Genomic DNA, 18,290 nt, shown 5'->3' with positions numbered 1-18,290 from the left:
TGACTGGATCATGGGAGCAGATTTCCTTCATGCTTTTCTTGCATTAGTGAGTGAGTTCTCAGGAGATCTGATGGTTTAAAAGTGTGGCACTTCCCAATCCACATCCCCCAGCTCCTGCCACCAGGTAAGACGTGCCTTGCTTCCCCTTCACCTTCTACCATGATTGTAAGTTTCCTGAGGCCTCCCCAGTTATGCGGCACTGTGATTGTGCCACTGCACTCCAGCCTGGGCTACAAAGTGAGACTCTGTCTACAAAAAAAAAAAAAAAAAAAGTGGCAGTTCTGCCTACACTCTGTCTCTCTCTCCTGCCACCAGGTAAGACGTGCCTTGCTTCCCCTTCACCTTTCGCCATGATTGTAAGTTTCCTGAGGCCTCCCCAGTTATGCGGCACTGTGAGTCAATTAAACCTGTTTATTTTATAAATTATTCAGCCTCAGGCAATTCCTTATAGCAGTGTGAAACCGAACTAATATACCTCTGAAGTATTCAACACATTAAAAGCTAACATTTTCTAAACGGAGGTACGTGGTCCTAAAAAAATAAAATAAAATACAAAATCAATCCTCAAAAAGAAAATAGGCCAGACAGCTGTAATCCCAGCACTTTGAGAGGCCGAGGTGGGAGGATTGCTTGAGCCCAGGAGTTCAAGACCAGCCTGGGCAAGACATTGAGATGCCATCTTAGGGGAAAAAAAAAATAGAAGAAGAAAATAAACAATAATTAAATTTTATCTCAAAATAGCGCCATGAATTAAGTGGAAAGGTACTGATATTTCCATTCTACACACCAAGAAACTGAGGCTCAATAACCCCAAAGTCACAGTTAGTCAGGGCAGGTGCCTGGTTCTCAAATCTCAAATTCATGAGTCAAGCTAGACACCAGGAATGGGGAAGGGGAAAATGTAAACTGACCCAGCATCATATTATCTCTGAACAGCCAAAACAAGAGAGTGGCATCAACTCACGGGAAAATAAGACACTGTTCTTTGCATAGTAAGTAGATCCAAGGGAACGAGATTCCATAAAATGTTCAAAAAAGGCCTTAAATAGAGGGTCTAAATAAGGAGTACTTAAACAAATTCATTCACCACACAATTGAGAAAATGCCAGGGCAGTCACAGAACTGAGCTAGAGCAGGCACTTCAGAGTAAGCACAAGCACTCTCACCCTTGCTCTCTGCCAGCCCCGTGTCACATCCCCACATCCTGACTTCCAGTCTGCTCTCTGAGGACCCTGGTTGAATTTCATAGCTTCTAAGATAGCTTCCAGCATCAAACTGCTACTATTGCCCAGAAAAGAATTGGGCTTTTTCTTATTTTCTTTTTTAAATTCCACTTATCTTATTTGTACCTCAATATCTGTATACATAATTCCCTCTTCTGGCCCTCCTTTCCTGCCCTGAGCCTGCTGGAAAGCTTTTCACTTTCCTCTCTGGTCACCACATTTTGCCCTTCCTTTTAAAGCAACTCAAATGTACCCTCTCACCTGTGTTGCCTGCTCCTTTAGCCTGCAAGATCTCTTCTTTCAAAAATATTCCCTAGCCAGGCACAGTAGCTCACGTCTGTAATCCTAAGAACTTTGGGAGGCCGAGTTGGGAGGATCTCTTGAGCCCCGGAGCTTAAGACCAGGAATTTGAGACCAGCCTGGGCAACAGAGCACGACGCCATCTCTACAAAAAGTAGTCCCAGATACTCGGGAGGCTGAGGCGGGAGGATCAGCTTGAGCCGGAAGGCAGAGGTTGCGGCGAGCTGAGATAGCACCACTGCACTCCAGCCTGGGCGACAGGGTAAGACCCTGCCTCAAAATAAATACAATACAGGCCAGGCGCAGTGGCTCACGCCTGTAATCCCAGCACTTTGGGAGGCTGAGGCAGGCGGATTACGAGATCAGGAGATAGAGACTATCCTGGCTAACACGGTGAAACCCCATCTCTACTGAAAATGCAAAAAATTAGCTGGGTGTGGTGGCATGTGTCTGTAGTCCCAGCTACTCGGGAGGCTGAGGCAGGAGAATTGCTTGAACCCGGGAGGCTGAGGTTGCAGTGAGCTGCGATCGCGCCACTGCACTCCAGCCTGGGCGACAGAGCGAGACTCCGTCTCAAAATAAATACAATATAATATAATATAATATAATATATAAAATTGGTCAGGCGTGGTGGCACACATTGTTGTCCTAGCCACTTGGGAGACCCAGGTGGAAGGATCACTGAAGCCCAAGAGTTCAGGGCTGCACTGAGCCACGATGCCGCCACTGCACTCCAGCCTGGGTGACAGAGTGACACCCTGTCTCTCAAAAAATATATATATATATATATATATATATATAAACAAAACTTTAAGTAAATACAAAGTCCCAGAGGATGCAGGTGGTATCTAGGTGGCCAGATGTTTCAGGATTTTCTACTCCAGTATGGATAGATGGGCCAAGCAGGACCCAGATTACAGCAACGAGCAAAATTTATGGGACGCTAAAAATCTCGCTAATCAAGATTAATTAATATTAATCTAACAATATTTAAGACAACTAACATTTAAGGCAATTGTAATACGCTTATTAATATGTAAGGTAATTTAAAAAATATCTGCAAAGGAGGGCCCAAGGACTGGCGCCTGATTTTGTAAATAAAGTTTCACTGGAAGCTCCAGCAAGCACCTGTCTACTCAATAACCAGACTCCAGCATTCGCAATATCAAATGGCACTGTGTGTGTCCGTCGCTAGAAGCCACTTCCTCCACTCGTTTAAAAAAAAAAAAAAAACTCCAAATAAGCTGAGAGGCGAAGAAAAGATCGTTTCTCCGCAGGCTACCAGGAGTTTCAGAGACGCTGGAGGCTGGAGAGCAGGGATAGAAAGAAGCTTGCGGTGACCCCTGCCGGCCGCCGGCACGCACATTCTACCGGGCTAATCGGGTCCTGCCGCTTTAAATCCGGGAGGCTCGGTGGCGCAGGGCAGGCAGTTGCCAGGGGAGACCAACACACAACAAAGGCGCCCGCCTGCCAGAGCCTACAGGGGCCGCGGCCACTGAGCTGGCTGTAATCCCGCCTCCCGCCAGCCATGGCCCATTTGCGCTCGCCTAGCAGCTTCGGACATCCGGGGAAGAAGAATCAGAAGGAGTCTGAGGAGTTAGAGGAGGAGGAGGAAGAGATGGAGGAGGAGGAAGAGGAGGAAGAGGAGGAGGTGGAGGAGGAGCTTGTGGGGGAAGAGCAGGAGTTGGAGGCCCCAGAGAAGTTCAGCGATGAGTACCTCTGGAAGGTCATGGACATCGGTAACTACCACTACGACTTCCCAGACGTGCGCCCCCGCTTAGCCAGCATCGTCAGCCCTAGCCTGAGCTCTACGTGTGTGCCCAGCCAGAGCGCGACCAGCACCGAAATGCCGAGCGCCAGCCCACCCTCCAGTGCCTCCTCGCATAAAAGTACCGCCCCCTACCCACCCCTTCTTCGAGGGCTTTCTGGTCCCCAGGGGGCACCTGGTCCACCCACTCCCGTGCCTTCGTCGACCTGCGCGTCGTGCCTGATTTCTAAATGCATGCACCATTCCACACACCTAATCTCTCTCACGTCCTTGTCAGAGGCACTGAACCCTTGGCTGAGCTGTTGTGATGATGCACGATTTAGGATATAGGCGAAACAACATAAAAGTTGAACTTGGGCATTGCTGTATGGAGTGCTTTTTTATTTTGAGACAAGAGCCTCGCTCTGTCGCCCACGCTGGAGTTGCAGTGGCTGCAGCCTCGACCTCCTGGGCTCAAGCCTCCCATCGCAGCCTCCCAAGTAGCTGGAAAGACAGGCACACGCCACCACGCCCAGCTAATTTGGCGTCTCACTATGTTGCCCAAGCTGACGGGAGTGCTCATTTTTATAACATTTTTGCGTGCATTCACACCGTTACATCTCTCTCTCTCGCTTCCCCTCTCCCTTCTCCCTCCCCTCCCCCTCCCTCTTCCTTCCCTCCCTCTCCCCCTCCCTCTCTCTCTGTCACACACACACACACACACACACACACACACTCATATTATTTCCAGAGAAGTGCCTCAAGGGTGCTGTACTACTAAAACAGTCCTGCAAAAAAAACAAAACAAAACAAAACAAAACAACTCTCTATTGTGTTTAATTTAACATCCTGTACTGAAGCCACTCCAGTCACTTACCTGAAAAAAGCAGCAGAGAAGTCTTTTAGAGTAGGTTTCTCAAGCTCTAGTATTGACATTTTGGTCTGGATAATTCTTTGTTGGGGAGGGTTGGGGACTGTCCTGTGAATTATAGGATGTTTAGCAGCATGCCTGTCCTCTACCCTTGTCTGTGCTAGGAGCACACACCCTTGCTATGATCAAAAATGTCTCCAGACCTTGCCATGTGTTCCTGGGAGGGGGCAGAATTGCCCTTTTGATTTAGAAGGAGTCGCTGATTTTTAAATGTTTCATTCAACAGGTTTCCCTAAAATATTTCAGACATTTAGGAAAGACATGTCCGAAATGAGTATAGATAGGTAAGAAAATGTTTTCAAATTTCACATTTTTTGAACCCAATAATGTTTACCTTTTGAATAAACATGTTAGGAAGTAAAGTAAAATAATCCAGGGCATTTATGACTTATTTATTTTTTAAAGTTTTTTTTAATATACACTGGTAGACACTTTGGAAGAGATAAAGGTTCCCACTTATCCCCAGCTTATTACCTAGCTCTAGAGATTACATGTCCACTTATCAGTGTAACATGAAAGAATAACTATATGTCATGTGTAAAATTGTAAGTGCTTGAGAATTTAGAATATAGGCTTTTATTGGCTAATGCAAGAGTGACCAGGGACACCTTTTGTGGAAGAGAGTGGAAATAATGGCCTTTCCTTTTTCCTTCCCTCTCTTCTTTTCCTTGTTATTGCTATTAGCCTTCAGGCACTTTAACTATAATAATAAGATACCAGAGAAACGCCTTCTGGAACATCTTTGTAAATATTCCCTGAAATCTCACACCAAACCTGAGTCAGTGATCTTGAATTACTAGTTACCCTAACTTTGCTTTTGTAAGCAACTTTTAAATTCTTAAGTTTAAGGAGAATTGTTCTGTCTCATGTAGATGTTTTTATTATCCTTTTAATTCAATTAGTAGTAGAGATAAGGTATGCACATGGTTAAAAAAAATCAAACTATACAAAGGTAAAAAAGTGACAATCTCCATGCCCTTCTTTACTCCTACTCCCATTCACCTTCAGTTTTGTTTCCATTATTATTTAAAATAACGTTTTCATTTCTTGGTTTATCAATTTCTTATGTATTGAATTCCCACCTCTCCACTTTAGTAGTTATAGTATTTTTAGTTTTTCTAACATTTAGGACTTTGAGGTATTTAAACCTCTACTTCTTGATTTATCAATTTTAGTATCTATTGACTATTATGAAAAATTAACATGTTAATGCACTTCCTCCTTCCATCTCTCTTCTTTTTTCCCAATTAACAGCAAACTATATGCTATGATTAAAATGCAATATACATTTACATAAAGTTATATTACTTTCCCAAGCTTTATTATGCTTATATTATGGGGCTTGTTAATTATAATTAAAGTGCTCTGGAGTTGTTTCTAAAAATTGAAAACCAATGAACAATACTCACACTTCCATGTTAACAAACCAGTAATATGATTGAATCTGTGGACAAGAAAATATAATCTTATGTCTGTAAAACTTGTCTCTTAAAAAGTAAACTTTTTGCTAGACGCAGTGGCTCACGCCTGTAATCCCAGCACTTTGGGAGGCCAAGGAGGGCAGATCACGAGGTCAGGAGTTCCAGACCAGCCTGGCCAACATAGTGAAACCCCGTCTCTACTAAAAATACAAAAATTAGCCTGGCATGGTGGCGCATGCCTGTAGTCCCAGCTACTTGGGAGGCTGAGGCAGGAGAATCACTTGAACCCGGGAGGTGGAAGTTGCAGTGAGCCAAGATCGTACCATTGCACTCCAGCTTGGGCAACAGAGTGAGACTTCATCTCAAAAAATAAATAAATAACAAATTTTTTGACTCTCCGTTGTTCTATCTACAATTTTTCTGAGTTGGCTCACCAGTCACACTTTGTTGGTTCCCATATTGTCTTCTTTCTTTTGTTCCTTTTCCTTTTGCTGGAGAAACTCCTTGGGTGAATTTTTTATGTAGGTCTCATGGATAGTCAAATTTCTGAGTTCTTGCCTGCCTTGAAATTTCTTCATTTTGCCCTCATACTTGATTTGTTAAACAAAACAAAACAAAACAAACAAACAAAAACCAACCTGCCAAAAACAAGAGATTTAAAACCATTTTTCCCTCAGAGTTCTAAAGACATTGCTTCATTGCCTCCTAGTAGCCCATACTGCCTCACCAGTCTTATCCTCAGACCATTCTGGTATATAATTATTTCCTCCCTTTTTCTTCTTCAGAACTCCTCCTAGATGCTGTTGAACCTCTTCGATAGATTCTCCATCTTTAATAACATTTCCTTTGTATTTTCAGTATCTTCCGGATTTTTGATGTTTATTTACCTGCTATTATGCAGCCCTTGTACAGAATTTTTTTATTGCAGGATTCATATTTGTCATTTCCAAGAACCAGTACTTGTTCTCTGATTGTTGCTGTTCAAAATCATTTGGTTTGTTTTTTGTGGTTTTTTGTTTTTATCTCTTTGAGGGCACTGTTCTAATATATTAAAGTTCTCCTTTGTTCTTTGTATTATTTTTTCTTTCAAAGTCAGTTGTTTGGCCAGGCGCGGTGGCTCAAGCCTGTAATCCCAGCACTTTGGGAGGCCGAGAGGGGCGGATCACGAGGTCAGGAGATCGAGACCATCCTGGCTAACCCGGTGAAACCCCGTCTCTACTAAAAAATACAAAAAACTAGCCGGGCGAGGTGGTGGGCGCCTGTAGTCCCAGCTACTCGGGAGGCTGAGGCAGGAGAATGGTGTAAACCCGAGAGGCGGATCTTGCAGTGAGCCAAGATCCGGCTACTGCACTCTAGCCTGGGTGACAGAACGAGACTCCATCTCAAAAAAAAAAAAAAAGTCAATTGTTCTGTTTATTTCTCTTGCTTTTTCTCTTCAATGCTACTGATTTTTCTTAAGTGGTAATCCTTTGTTGCCCATTTATATTTTTAAATGAATGACTGGTAAATAGCTAGAATGGAATCCTTCCCTAGCTTAGTAGTTCTGTTTTCTGACAGAGCATGCATGGGAGAGTCTGCTATGATCCCTGTACAGGTGGGTGGGGCTTATTAGAGTCACTTCCTGTGGAGTGTCTGGGCAGGGAGGAGTCAAGTTGGGTAATCCTACTATTACTAGAGTTAGGACAAGGACACTTCAGTGTATGGTCGTGGTTTATTTGTTTGTTTTTGAGACAGAGCCTTGCTCTGTCCCCCAAGCTGGAGTGCAGTAGTGCAATCATGGCTCACTGCAGCCTCCACCTCCTGGACTCAAGCCATCCTCCTGCCTCAGCCTCCCAAGTAGTTGTGGCTACAGGCATGGAACACAACACCTGGCTAATTTTTTTATTTTTTGTAGAGACATGGTCTCACCATGCTGCCCAAGCTGGTCTTGAACTCCTGGGCTCAAGCTATCCTCCCAGCTCATCCCGCAAAAAAAGATTTGATGCAAACACACTGAGTTAACTTTACTGAAGAGATAAGAGTGGAAGAAAATATTTCAAATAAAACAAAATCAGTATTTTCTATGTGCATTAATTAATGGATGATTAAATGTTCTATATTTAGAAGACCTGCTAACAACTCTAGAGGTATACTGAAAACTAACATTTTTGTCAAAATTTCAGAAATATTCATCATAATTTGTCTCCAGGAATTCCAATATCAGTACAAACAGAAGAAAGCTGGCTCCAAGATTTGTTGGATAAAGTGCAATCAAGTGAGTAGTTTGACTTCTTAGCTTTTCCTGGGAGGAGGTATTGCATATTGGAAGTATCAGAGGTGTAGAAGGCCAGTAGAGCTAGATTTTAATCCCAGCCCCAACACATACTAACCTTGTGATGTTGGATTAGTTACTTACCCTCTCTGAGTCTTACTTTCTTCATCTCTTGGTAATAGTCATACTGTCACAGGATTCTTATGAAGATCAAAACAAGATTAAATATTTTCAGTATTCAATAAACGGTAGCAATTATGTTCACATCAAGAAATAACCTGCCATTATATTTTTGATACATATCTTTATTTTTATTATAAAAGTAACATATGCACACTTTTTAAATGTCAAATCACTGAGAAGTAGACAATGTAATAATTAAAATTTTAACTTTTCCAGTATATTTCCTTTCATCTTTTATATTCACATTTTATTTTAATTTTTTTTATTTTATGTCATTTATTCATCAAATGCTTACTGAGTGCCTACCATTTGCCAAGCACCTACCATTTGCCAAGTACCTATCATAGGTTTAGCCTGTAATGGGGTATCAGCAGTGAAAAAAACAAACAAATCCCCTGTCTCAGTGATATTAACGTGTGGGAAGTGGAGGTGATGGTGAGAGCAATAATATATGGAATAAATCAGTAAATATATAAGATGATGTAAGTGCTAAGAAGAAAAGGAAAGCAGGGAAGGGGGTGGAAAGTGTCGGGGGTTGGAGGTAGGGTGCAAGTTTACATAGGGTGCCTGGAGAAATCTTTCCTGAGAACCTGAGGTGTTTGAGCAAAAACCTACGGGAGGTGAGAGAATGAGCCAGGACAATCTCACCTTTGCCTGAAAGGTGTTCCAGGCAAAGGAACAGCAAGTGCCTCCTTCTAGAACAAGAGGCCAGTGTGGCTACAGTAGAGTAAGCAAGGAGGAGAATCTTAGAGGATGAGGTCAGAGAGATCTGAGGACCAGATCTTTCTCACTGGGAGTGAGGTGGGAAGTTCCTGCAGAATTTGTGCAGAGAAGTCATATAATCCAACTGGCATTTTTAATGACTGCTGGCTGCTGAGAAAATATGAGGGCAAGAGCCCAGAGATTGAGCCCTGCAGCAGTCCATTGTTAAGCTGGGGACATGAGGAAGAAACTAAGGAAAAGCGTCCAGTGATGTAGAAGAAAAACCAGGAAGTGTCCTAGATACCAATAAAATTTCAAAGAGGCAGGAATGATCAACAGGCTCAAATGGTACTGAGAGGTTAGGAAGATGAGAACTGAGAACTGACTACTAGCTCTAGCATGTAGAAGTCACTGGTTATGTGGATAGGACCAGCTTCAGTGTAACTGTGGGGATAAAAGCCTGATTGGAGTGGGCTCAAAAGAGAGTGAAATAAGTGTAGAATAGAAATGGAATCATACTCCACAGTCCCATTTTATTGCTAAGCTTTCAATGGTACAATGGTGTAATTAAAACATCAACATAGTCTTATTTTTTAAAAGTCAAAAGATACAAATCAAACAATAGTTTCTTTCAACTATTACCCTCAGTTTCAGATTTCACCACTATTATCATGTTGGTGTGTATCTTTCCCACTCTTTTTCTAAGCTTTTATATCCGTATAAAAGTGTAGTAGTGTGGCCGCTTTTGTTTGCCGCTGTTATTTACATGAATGGTATCACACCGAATCTGTTGTTCTACTTGCTTTTTCACTTAATTGGCCTTGAAATTTTTTACCAGTAAATACAGGTAAAAATTATTTGTAATTGTTGCATAATAGTACATAGTATAGATGTACAATTATTTAAAGATTCCCCAACTGATGCATAAAATTGTTCCTAGATATTCATTTCCACAGTGTTACAGTAAGCTGCCTCCTCTTTGTGTACATACCCGAGTATTGCTCTAAGACATGCCAAGAAAGTGGGATTGTTAAGTGAAAAGTTACACATTTTAATCATCACCTTCCTAAAGAGCTGACCCAATGTATGCTTCCATCAAAAGGGTTGTTGAGACCACCCTTTTCCTACCCTTTCCCATATAAGATATTGTAATTCTTTTAAATTTTTGACAGTCTGGTAGGTGGAAATGATTATTTTATTTCTTAATTATTATGATTATTGCCAAGGTTGAGCATCTTGATACCAATATATTTTTTCTGGTTACTCAATTATCTTCTTGGAATTAAGCAAACAGTGTTCATATCTTTTGCCCATTTTCCCATTGGGTTGTCTTGTCTTTCTTGATGTTTATTTTTTGGCGGCTCTTTACGTATCTGTAATACTTCTTTGAATGTTGTATATGTTGCAGATTGCTCCTCCTAGTTTGTCTTTTACATTTGCTTGTGGTCATTTTTGTTATATATAATTTTAAATTTGATGTAAGTAAATCCTTTCCTTGTGATTCTCACATTTTGTGGTTTAAAAAGTATTTCCCTAATTCAAGAATATACATATATTTTCCTACATTTTCTTCTAAAACTTCTAGAATTTTACTATTTATTTTTAGCACCTTAATCAATATGGACTTTACTTTTGTGAATGGCTTAAGAAAATAACCATCCTTTTTCCCCTAAATTTTGTCCCTATACTACTCCTTAACCAGTCCAACCCTTCCACTCTGCTTCCACACACATACAAATATTCTGTTCCACTGAACTATTGGTATTTTCCTACACCAATATCACACTGTCTTAATTTCTGTGGTTTTACTTATTTAATAGATGATAAACCAATTTCTCCTCTCCTTATTCTTTTTCAAAATATTATTCCCAGTTATTCTTGAGCACTTGTTCTTCCAAAAGTATTTCAGAATCAAAATTCCATTGAAAAATCCCACCAAAACTACATTGACTATGTTGATTAATTTGTGAATAATTGATACTTTTTTAATATTAAGTCTTTCTTTGCAAGAACCTAATGTACCTCTCCATTTTTTTTCTGATCTTTGTATATATATATATATATGTTGTATATACTATATATATGAGCCTCATAAAGCTCTTATTAGTTTATGCTAGGTATTTTATAGTCTTTCATTGATGTAACCAACCATTGGGATCTTTTTTCTTTCTTTTTTTGAGACAGAGTCTCGCACTGTCCCCAGGCTGGAGTGCAGTGGCTCAATCTCGGCCCACTGCAGCCTCCACCTCCCAGGTTCAAGCAATTCTCTTGCCTCAGCCTTCTGAGTAGCTGGGATTACAGGCACGAACCACCACGCCCAGCTAATTTTTGTTTGTTTTTTTTTTAGCAGAGACAGGGTTTCATGATCAGGATGGTCTCGGTCTCCTGCCCTCATGATCCACCTGCCTTAGCCTCCCAAAGTGCTGGGATTACTGGCCCGAGCCACTGCAGCTGGTCAGAATCTTTTTTTCTATTGTATTTTCTAATTGGTTATTGTCAATCTATAGGAAAACTATTGATTTCTATGTATGAATCTTGTATCTGACCCCCTTGCTGTACTTCCTTATTCATCTTAGTAGTTTGTCAGTTGAAAGTCTAGTGGACATTTACATTTCATGTGAATAGTGGCAGCTTTTTTGTTTGTTTGTTTTTTTGAGACAGAGTCTTGCTCTGTCGCCAATAGTGGCAGTTTTATCTATTCTTTATTGGTTTTACTTAGCAGTTGTTATGGTCTAAATGTTTGTGTTCCCCTCACATATTGAAACCTGATCACTAATGTGATAGTATTAAGAAGTGGAGCCTTTTGGAGATAATTAGGTCATGAGGATGCAGCCCTCATGAACGGGATTAGTGCCCTTGTAAAAGAGGCCCCAGAAAGCTAGTTCATTCCTTCCACCATGTGAAGACACAGCTAGAAGGCACCATATATGAACCAGGAAATGGGCCCTTACCAGACACCAAATCTACCGGCACCTTGATCTTGGACTTCTCAGCTTCCAGAACTGTGAATATAAATTTCTGTTGTTTATATAAGGTACTCAGTTTATGATATTTTGTTATAGCAACCCAAACAAAGACAGAAAATTGCTGCCAAGATGTGGGGATGCTGCTTATAAACCAAAAAGTATCTGAGACAGGTTTCAATCAATTTACAAATTTAGGCCAGGCGCGGTGGCTCAAGCCTGTAATCCCAGCACTTTGGGAGGCCGAGATGGGCGGATCACGAGGTCAGGAGATCGAGACCATCCTGGCTAACACGTTGAAACCCCGTCTCTACTAAAAAAAAATACAAAAAACTAGCCAGGGTTGGTGGGCGCCTGTAGTCCCAGCTACTCGGGAGGCTGAGGCAGGAGAATGGCATGAACCTGGGAGGCGGAGCTTGCAGTGAGCTGAGATCCGGCCACTTCACTCCAGCCTGGTGACAGAGCCAGACTCCGTCTCAAAAAAAAAAAAAATTTTACAAATTTCTTTGCCATGGTTAAGGACATGCCCAGAAGAGATTTAAGACAGAGTCACTGAAATGGTCTTTGCCTTCCTCCAAATATGATTTTGAGGGCTTCAATATTTAAAGGGGAAAAGCAGGCCAGAAGGAAAGGAGGAAGGAAGTGGTAATCCATGTGTTGCAGGAGAAAAGGAGCAGATGGGGAATAGTCAAGATGTATTCATCTGGCACTCAGTAAATTAGCACTTTATATAAGATAAAGTGAACATAAAGTAGCTACCCATGGAGATATTTAACCTTTTATCTGTAGCTGTCTGCTTAGAACAAAAGAAAGGGTGGTTTCTTGCATGACTCAGAGTTTAGCTTAATTTTTTTCCTTGTGGCATAGTGAATTGGGTTCCTGAGTTTTTATTTTCCATTCACATTTCTTCTCCCTTTTCTTTTAAAAATGTTTCATCTTTCTGAAACACACCAAAAAATAAATAAATACATTTTAAAAAATAAAATTTCTCAGAGAAAGCATTTTAGAAAAAAATGAGCCTGGTCTCAGGTTGTTTCTGATCTTTCATGGCTAAAATGGTTTTAGCAGTTTGTGAAGTCTCATGTCCTGTGAAGAAAAAATAGGGGAGGAAGGGAGAAAAACAATAACAAACAAAGGAACAATCCTGGAAAACTGCTATAGGCCACATTACTCTGAAGTCCATACATCACTAGGCAGGTATGAAAGTGGCTTATGTGTGTAAATAAGGTTGTTGTTATTTTCTTCTAAAGTTTAAGTTTTCTAGCTTCAGTTTGCAGGGCTTTACAAAAGCACAGCTTAGTTTTCAGTGACTCCAAATTGGGGAAAATGGGAGAAAAAAGAAGGAAAAAAATTGAAAACATTATTTTGAAGATTTGTAACCAAGAAAAATTAGAATTCAGTCCAAACTGTAGAAAATAATAAAAATTGAAAAACATTAGCCAAGACAAGAATCTAACAAGTATATTATAGGTTTGGAAACATAATTTTTCTCTCTCCAGTTTCCCATTTTTACTAAAGACAAATCATGGTAGGACTGGTTTGCTTTATTATACTTGGCCTAATTATTTGTATACAGTGCAGCAAGAATAATTTTTTACATAAACTTTTAAATTGGCTTAGATGCAACTTTTGTTCTGTAGAAAGAATCTTGGATAAGACTTTTTTTAAAGTTGAGCCCAGCCATGGATTTGTACCATCAAATACCTATGAGTTGGGTGATCCTCTCTCCCCTTGAAGTTCCAAGATAAAACTTGGGGCTCCTAGGCCTGTCAGAAAATGACATTCTTTACTTAACACAGGTCAGGAACTCTGTACAGGGACTGTATGGAAAAGTATGAGGCCAGTTTTCCCAAAGGGCTTTTATTGGATCCATAAGTCAAATTCGATTCCTTAAGGAAAGCATACCATTCCAGTCAAAGCCTTGGTAAACTAACCAGTTTCTCCAATTGTGTTCTGTCATAAATGAAAACAGATTCTTATTGCACTTATACAAATAACTGTATTGCTATAAGTTAAGAATGCTCACAGGTCAGGCACAGTGGCTCAAGCCTGTAATCCCAGCACTTTGGGAGGCCAAGACGGGCGGATCACGAGGTCAGGAGATCGAGACCATCCTGGGCTAACACGGTGAAACCCCGTTTCTACTAAAAAAAATACAAAAAACTAGCCGGGTGATGTGGCGGGTGCCTGTAGTCCCAGCTACTCGGGAGGCTGAGGCAGGAGAATGGCCTAAACCTGGGAGGCAGAGCTTGCAGTGAGCTGAGATCCGGCCACTGCACTCCAGCCTGGGTGACAGAGCCAGACTCTGTCTCAAAAAAAAAAAAAAAAAAAAAGAATGCTCACAAATAGTTTCCAAATTCTGGAGAAATCAGGTAGAAAACAAATACACTCCAAATTTTGTTCTTAGGAGTATACTTTACTCAATTGTTAAAAGCTGTAAATAGCTTAAAAGTTTTCTTGAGTCTGAAAAAAAAAAACAGAGGATCAGCAACATTTTAAGCAAAAAGTTAAAAAGATTACTTAGGACAGGAAGCAGCTGATGGCCTCTCCGGGTGGTGGCGGCAGCCAGACCAGGGCGGGTGGTGCAGGGACGGCATGAGGGCCCACGGCCCAGGGGGCTGAGGCGCCCCCCACCTGCCGTGGGGGCCACGCGTCCTCCATGGAGGCCAGAGAGGAACTGCTGCTACTGGCCAAACTCAAGCCTGGGCGCCCCCACCAGTTTGATTGGAAGTCCAGCTGTGAAACCTAGAGCGTCACCTTCTCACCAGATGGCTCCTGATTTGCTTGGTCTCAAGGACACTGCATTGTCAAACTGATCCCCTGGCTGCTGGAGGAGTAGTTCATCCCTAAAGGGTTTGAAGCCAAAAACTGAAGTAGCAAAAATGAAACGAAAGGGCGGGGCAGCCCAAAAGAGAAGTTGCTGGACTGTGGTCAGATTGGGGGGTGGCCTTCAGCCCATGGCCTTCCCACCCAGCAAGAATCTTTGGGCACACCACCACCCCCAAGTGCCCGATGTCTCTTGTCTGGTTCTTGCTACAGGACTCAACGATGGGCAGATCAAGATCTGGGAGGTGCAGACAGGGCTTCTGCTTTTGAATCTTTCTGGCCACCAAGATGTCGTGAGAGATCTGAGCTTCACACCCAGTGGCAGTTTGATTTTCGTCTCCGCATCACGGGATAAGACTCTTCGCATCTGGGACCTGAATAAACACAGTAAACAGATTCAAGTGTTATTGGGCCACCTGCAGTGGGTTTACTGCTGTTCCATCTCCCCAGACTGCAGCATGCTGTGCTCTGCAGCTGAAGAGAAGTCGGTCTTTCTATGGAGCATGAGGTCCTACATGTTAATTCGGAAGCTAGAGGACCATCAAAGCAGTGTTGTCTCTTGTGACTTCTCCCCCAACTCTGCCCTGCTTGTCACGGCTTCTTACGATACCAATGTGATTATGTGGGACCCCTACACTGGCGAAAGGCTGAGGTCACTCCACCACACCCAGGTTGACCCCGCCATGGATGACAGTGATGCCCACATTAGAGATCTGTGTGCTTCTCTCCAGAAGGCTTGTACCTTGCCATGGTGGCAGATGACAGACTTCTCAGGATCTGGGCCCTGGAACTGAAAACTCCCATTGCATTTGCTTCTGTGACCAATGGTCTTTGCTGCTGCACATTTTTTCCACATAGTGGAGTCATTGCCACAGGGAAAAGAGATGGCCATGTCCAGTTCTGGACAGCTCCTAGGGTGCTGTCCTCACTGAAGCACTTATGCCGGAAAGCCCGTCGAAGTTTCCTAACAACTTACCAAGTCCTAGCACTGCCAATCCCCAAGAAAATGAAAGAGTTCCTCACTTACAGGACTTTTTAAGCAATGCCACATCTTGTGTTTCTTTATAGCAGGGTAGATAGTCCTGTCAAACGGAGGTGCTGGAATAATGGGCCAAACATCTGGTCTTGGATGTTTTTTTTTAAGCAATGCCACATCTTGTGTTTCTTTATAGCAGGGTAGATAGTCCTGTCAAACGGAGGTGCTGGAATAATGGGCCAAACATCTGGTCTTGGATTCAAATAGCATTTCTTTGAGATTGTGAATAGAATGTAGCAAAACCAGATTCCAGTGTACTAGTCATGGATCTTTCTCTCCCTGGCATGTGAAAGTCAGTCTTAAAGAAAGAGATTCCACTTCCATGGCAACAGAGCTTTACCTTAAATCTTTAGTCCAGTTATGAACAGCAAGTGTTGAACTCTTTCTAGTCATTTTGATTCAAAGTGCAGTTACTGATGTTGTTTTGATTACACAAGTGAGTAGGCCTCCAGAGCCTCTCTAGTGGCAGAGCAGCGCACACTCCCTCCACTGGGAAGGATGGCTTCTGCCTAGTACCTATCCTTGTGTTACTGATGCAGTGGTAGCATTGGTTCAAGTTCTCTCCTGCTGTGGTCAGAGTTGCTTCGACATTGGCTGAGTGCTTTTCTTCTTGGGCTCCCTTCTGACCAGCAGGACAGTTTTCCTGGAGCTATTTGGTAGGAGGTATTAATTTAACTTAACTAAATTACAGGAGAATCAGAGGCCGTGCTCCTGACCGATCCAGACTCTATTATTGGCTTTTTTTTTTTTTTTTTAACAATGGTGTGCATGTGCAGGAGATGACAAATTTGTATGTCAGAGTATACAAGGATGTATTCTTAAACTGCATGACTATTCAGATGGCTACTGAGTTATCAGTGGCCATTTATCATCACCATATTTATTTGTATTTTCTCAATAGTTTTGGCCAGACCTCAACAGATGTTAAGGTACAACTGTGTTTTTCTCGATTACCTAATAACCGTAGTATTTAAATTGAACAGTTGCAAAGATGTCTTAATTGTGTAAAGAATTGGTGTAGTCATGACTTTAGCTGATACTTTTATGTACGAGATCTGTCTCTGCTGTTTAACTTCATTGGATTAATCAGCTGGTTTCAACTCTCCTGCGAAACAAAAATAGCTCCTTAAAAGTACTGTTCTCCTTCAGTGGCATGTAGTTATCTAATCAAGACACCTCATTCAAACAAAACCTGCCTTAGGAAAATTTAATATATTTTAAATTATTTTAAAAGAAATACAACATCTTATTCTTTAGCTTTCTTAATCTGTGCTTTATGGGGGCCAGTGTAACATTACATGACTCGTTAAGAAAGTTGAGGAATTTCCTCTACCACCTTTGTTGCTTGAAGAAAAACATGTCTTTTCAAAATGAGAGGATTTCATTGAAGGAAAGAAAAAAAAAGTTGAAAAGAAAAAAAAAAAGATTACTTCAGACTTCTCTTAGTCTATGCAGTTAATTCCTGTTCTGCTTGATATTCATGAATATTTCAGCTTTCCACGAGTCCTGAAAGCTTTTCCTCTATTCTGATGTCACAGTCTCTGAAGTTATCAGAAACCTGCATTTGAGAACACCTGTTAAGAGTTTTATGGCTGATTATAAAACCACCTTCTAAAGAGCACCACAACAAGATAACAATTGCCTGGGGATGACAAAAGTTTTAGGGCAGCCATAATTAAAGACACAATTGACAAGAAAATTTGTTACCTCTGTGGTACATAATAATTTAACATGATTATACTTATTACTGATAATATACATTAACTCATATCAAAATTATTGGAGTTTCCCATAATTTTGGAACACATACTAATAGCATATTTATACAAATGCAGACCAAAGGAAACCAAACATCATTTTATATTTGACAGTGCTTCGTGCATAATTTTTATACCAAATAAGCCAAATATGTCATTTTTGGACTTTAAAGAACCTAATATCTTAAAGGATTAATTAGATCAGGAAAAGACATAATTTATAATTTGATTTGGAAAGTTTGTCAATTATCAAAGGTTTAAAACACTTAATATCACAAAATAGGATCACAGGTTATTGTAAAATAAGTCATTTCATTTAACCAAAGTGATAACTCAAAGATTTCAAAAAAAGAGCAAAAACCTTCATTCTTTGAGAGAAGAGACTTAATTTTCCAAATTATAAGCCCTAATAAAGACAACATGAAGCCAATTAAATTTGTTTTTCAAATTTTTATAAATAATCTATAAAATTTTAATCTTGACCATAAGATATAACTTCCATAGCCTTTTGTAACCTTTATAAACTTTATGAAAGAATTGGTTAATGCTTCATGAAAACCTTGTTAAACTGACACAGGCGCCTATATGCTAGTCTTATATCAGTGTGCTTTTGACATTGATGATTAAAGAAAAACTGAACTTATTTTATCCCTCAAAATTGGCCCTTATAATCTCACGGGCCCATCACTTCCATGATAGTCTCTGGGCCTTGGGAAGTGGAATAGCTTTAATTTCTGGCCCTGTGTCTCGGGAATGCAGTTTATTTTCATTGACATCTTCTACCAGGCCTGAAGATGGGGACTTAATTGCTGTCCGTGTTTAAAATTCAGCAGGACTTGGTGTCCTTTTTAGACAGAGTCAAAGCCCTGTAACTCAATCTCACAAGTACTTTAAAAGTGCATACAGAAGGATACACAGACGAAATAACCTTAATTTTTAAAAAAATTTAA

General features: G+C 41.0%; 1 protein-coding gene, 1 long non-coding RNA gene and 1 pseudogene across 3 annotated transcripts in view; 2 read left to right on the top strand and 1 right to left on the bottom strand.

The window, feature by feature from the left end:
- Positions 1–2,975, bottom strand: part of LOC105523906 — a 19,595-nt gene extending 16,620 nt beyond the window's left edge. Inside the window, exon 1 of the long non-coding RNA XR_001003664.1 lies at positions 2,888–2,975. This is a non-coding gene — a long non-coding RNA (uncharacterized LOC105523906). The remainder of the gene's footprint in view (positions 1–2,887) is intronic.
- A 27-nt stretch (positions 2,976–3,002) lies between these two features.
- Positions 3,003–18,290, top strand: part of ERICH6 (glutamate-rich 6) — a 47,076-nt gene continuing 31,788 nt past the window's right edge. The window contains exons 1-3 of the mRNA XM_011958954.1: positions 3,003–3,412; positions 4,428–4,485; positions 7,785–7,876. Of these exons, the coding sequence (XP_011814344.1) occupies positions 3,052–3,412; positions 4,428–4,485; positions 7,785–7,876 (511 nt within the window). The 5' untranslated portion in view covers positions 3,003–3,051. The remainder of the gene's footprint in view (positions 3,413–4,427; positions 4,486–7,784; positions 7,877–18,290) is intronic.
- LOC105523908 lies at positions 14,381–16,994 on the top strand (annotated as a pseudogene). Its single transcript, XR_001003665.1, has 2 exons — positions 14,381–15,642; positions 15,747–16,994. The product of XR_001003665.1 is annotated as a WD repeat and SOCS box-containing protein 2 pseudogene (transcript).

The sequence above is a fragment of the Colobus angolensis genome, unplaced genomic scaffold, assembly GCF_000951035.1.
Source record: "Colobus angolensis palliatus isolate OR3802 unplaced genomic scaffold, Cang.pa_1.0 Scaffold48, whole genome shotgun sequence".
In the NCBI taxonomy this organism is placed as follows: domain Eukaryota; kingdom Metazoa; phylum Chordata; class Mammalia; order Primates; family Cercopithecidae; genus Colobus; species Colobus angolensis.
Note: the sequence above shows the minus strand (reverse complement) of the source record. Positions and strands in the feature narration are given on the sequence as shown.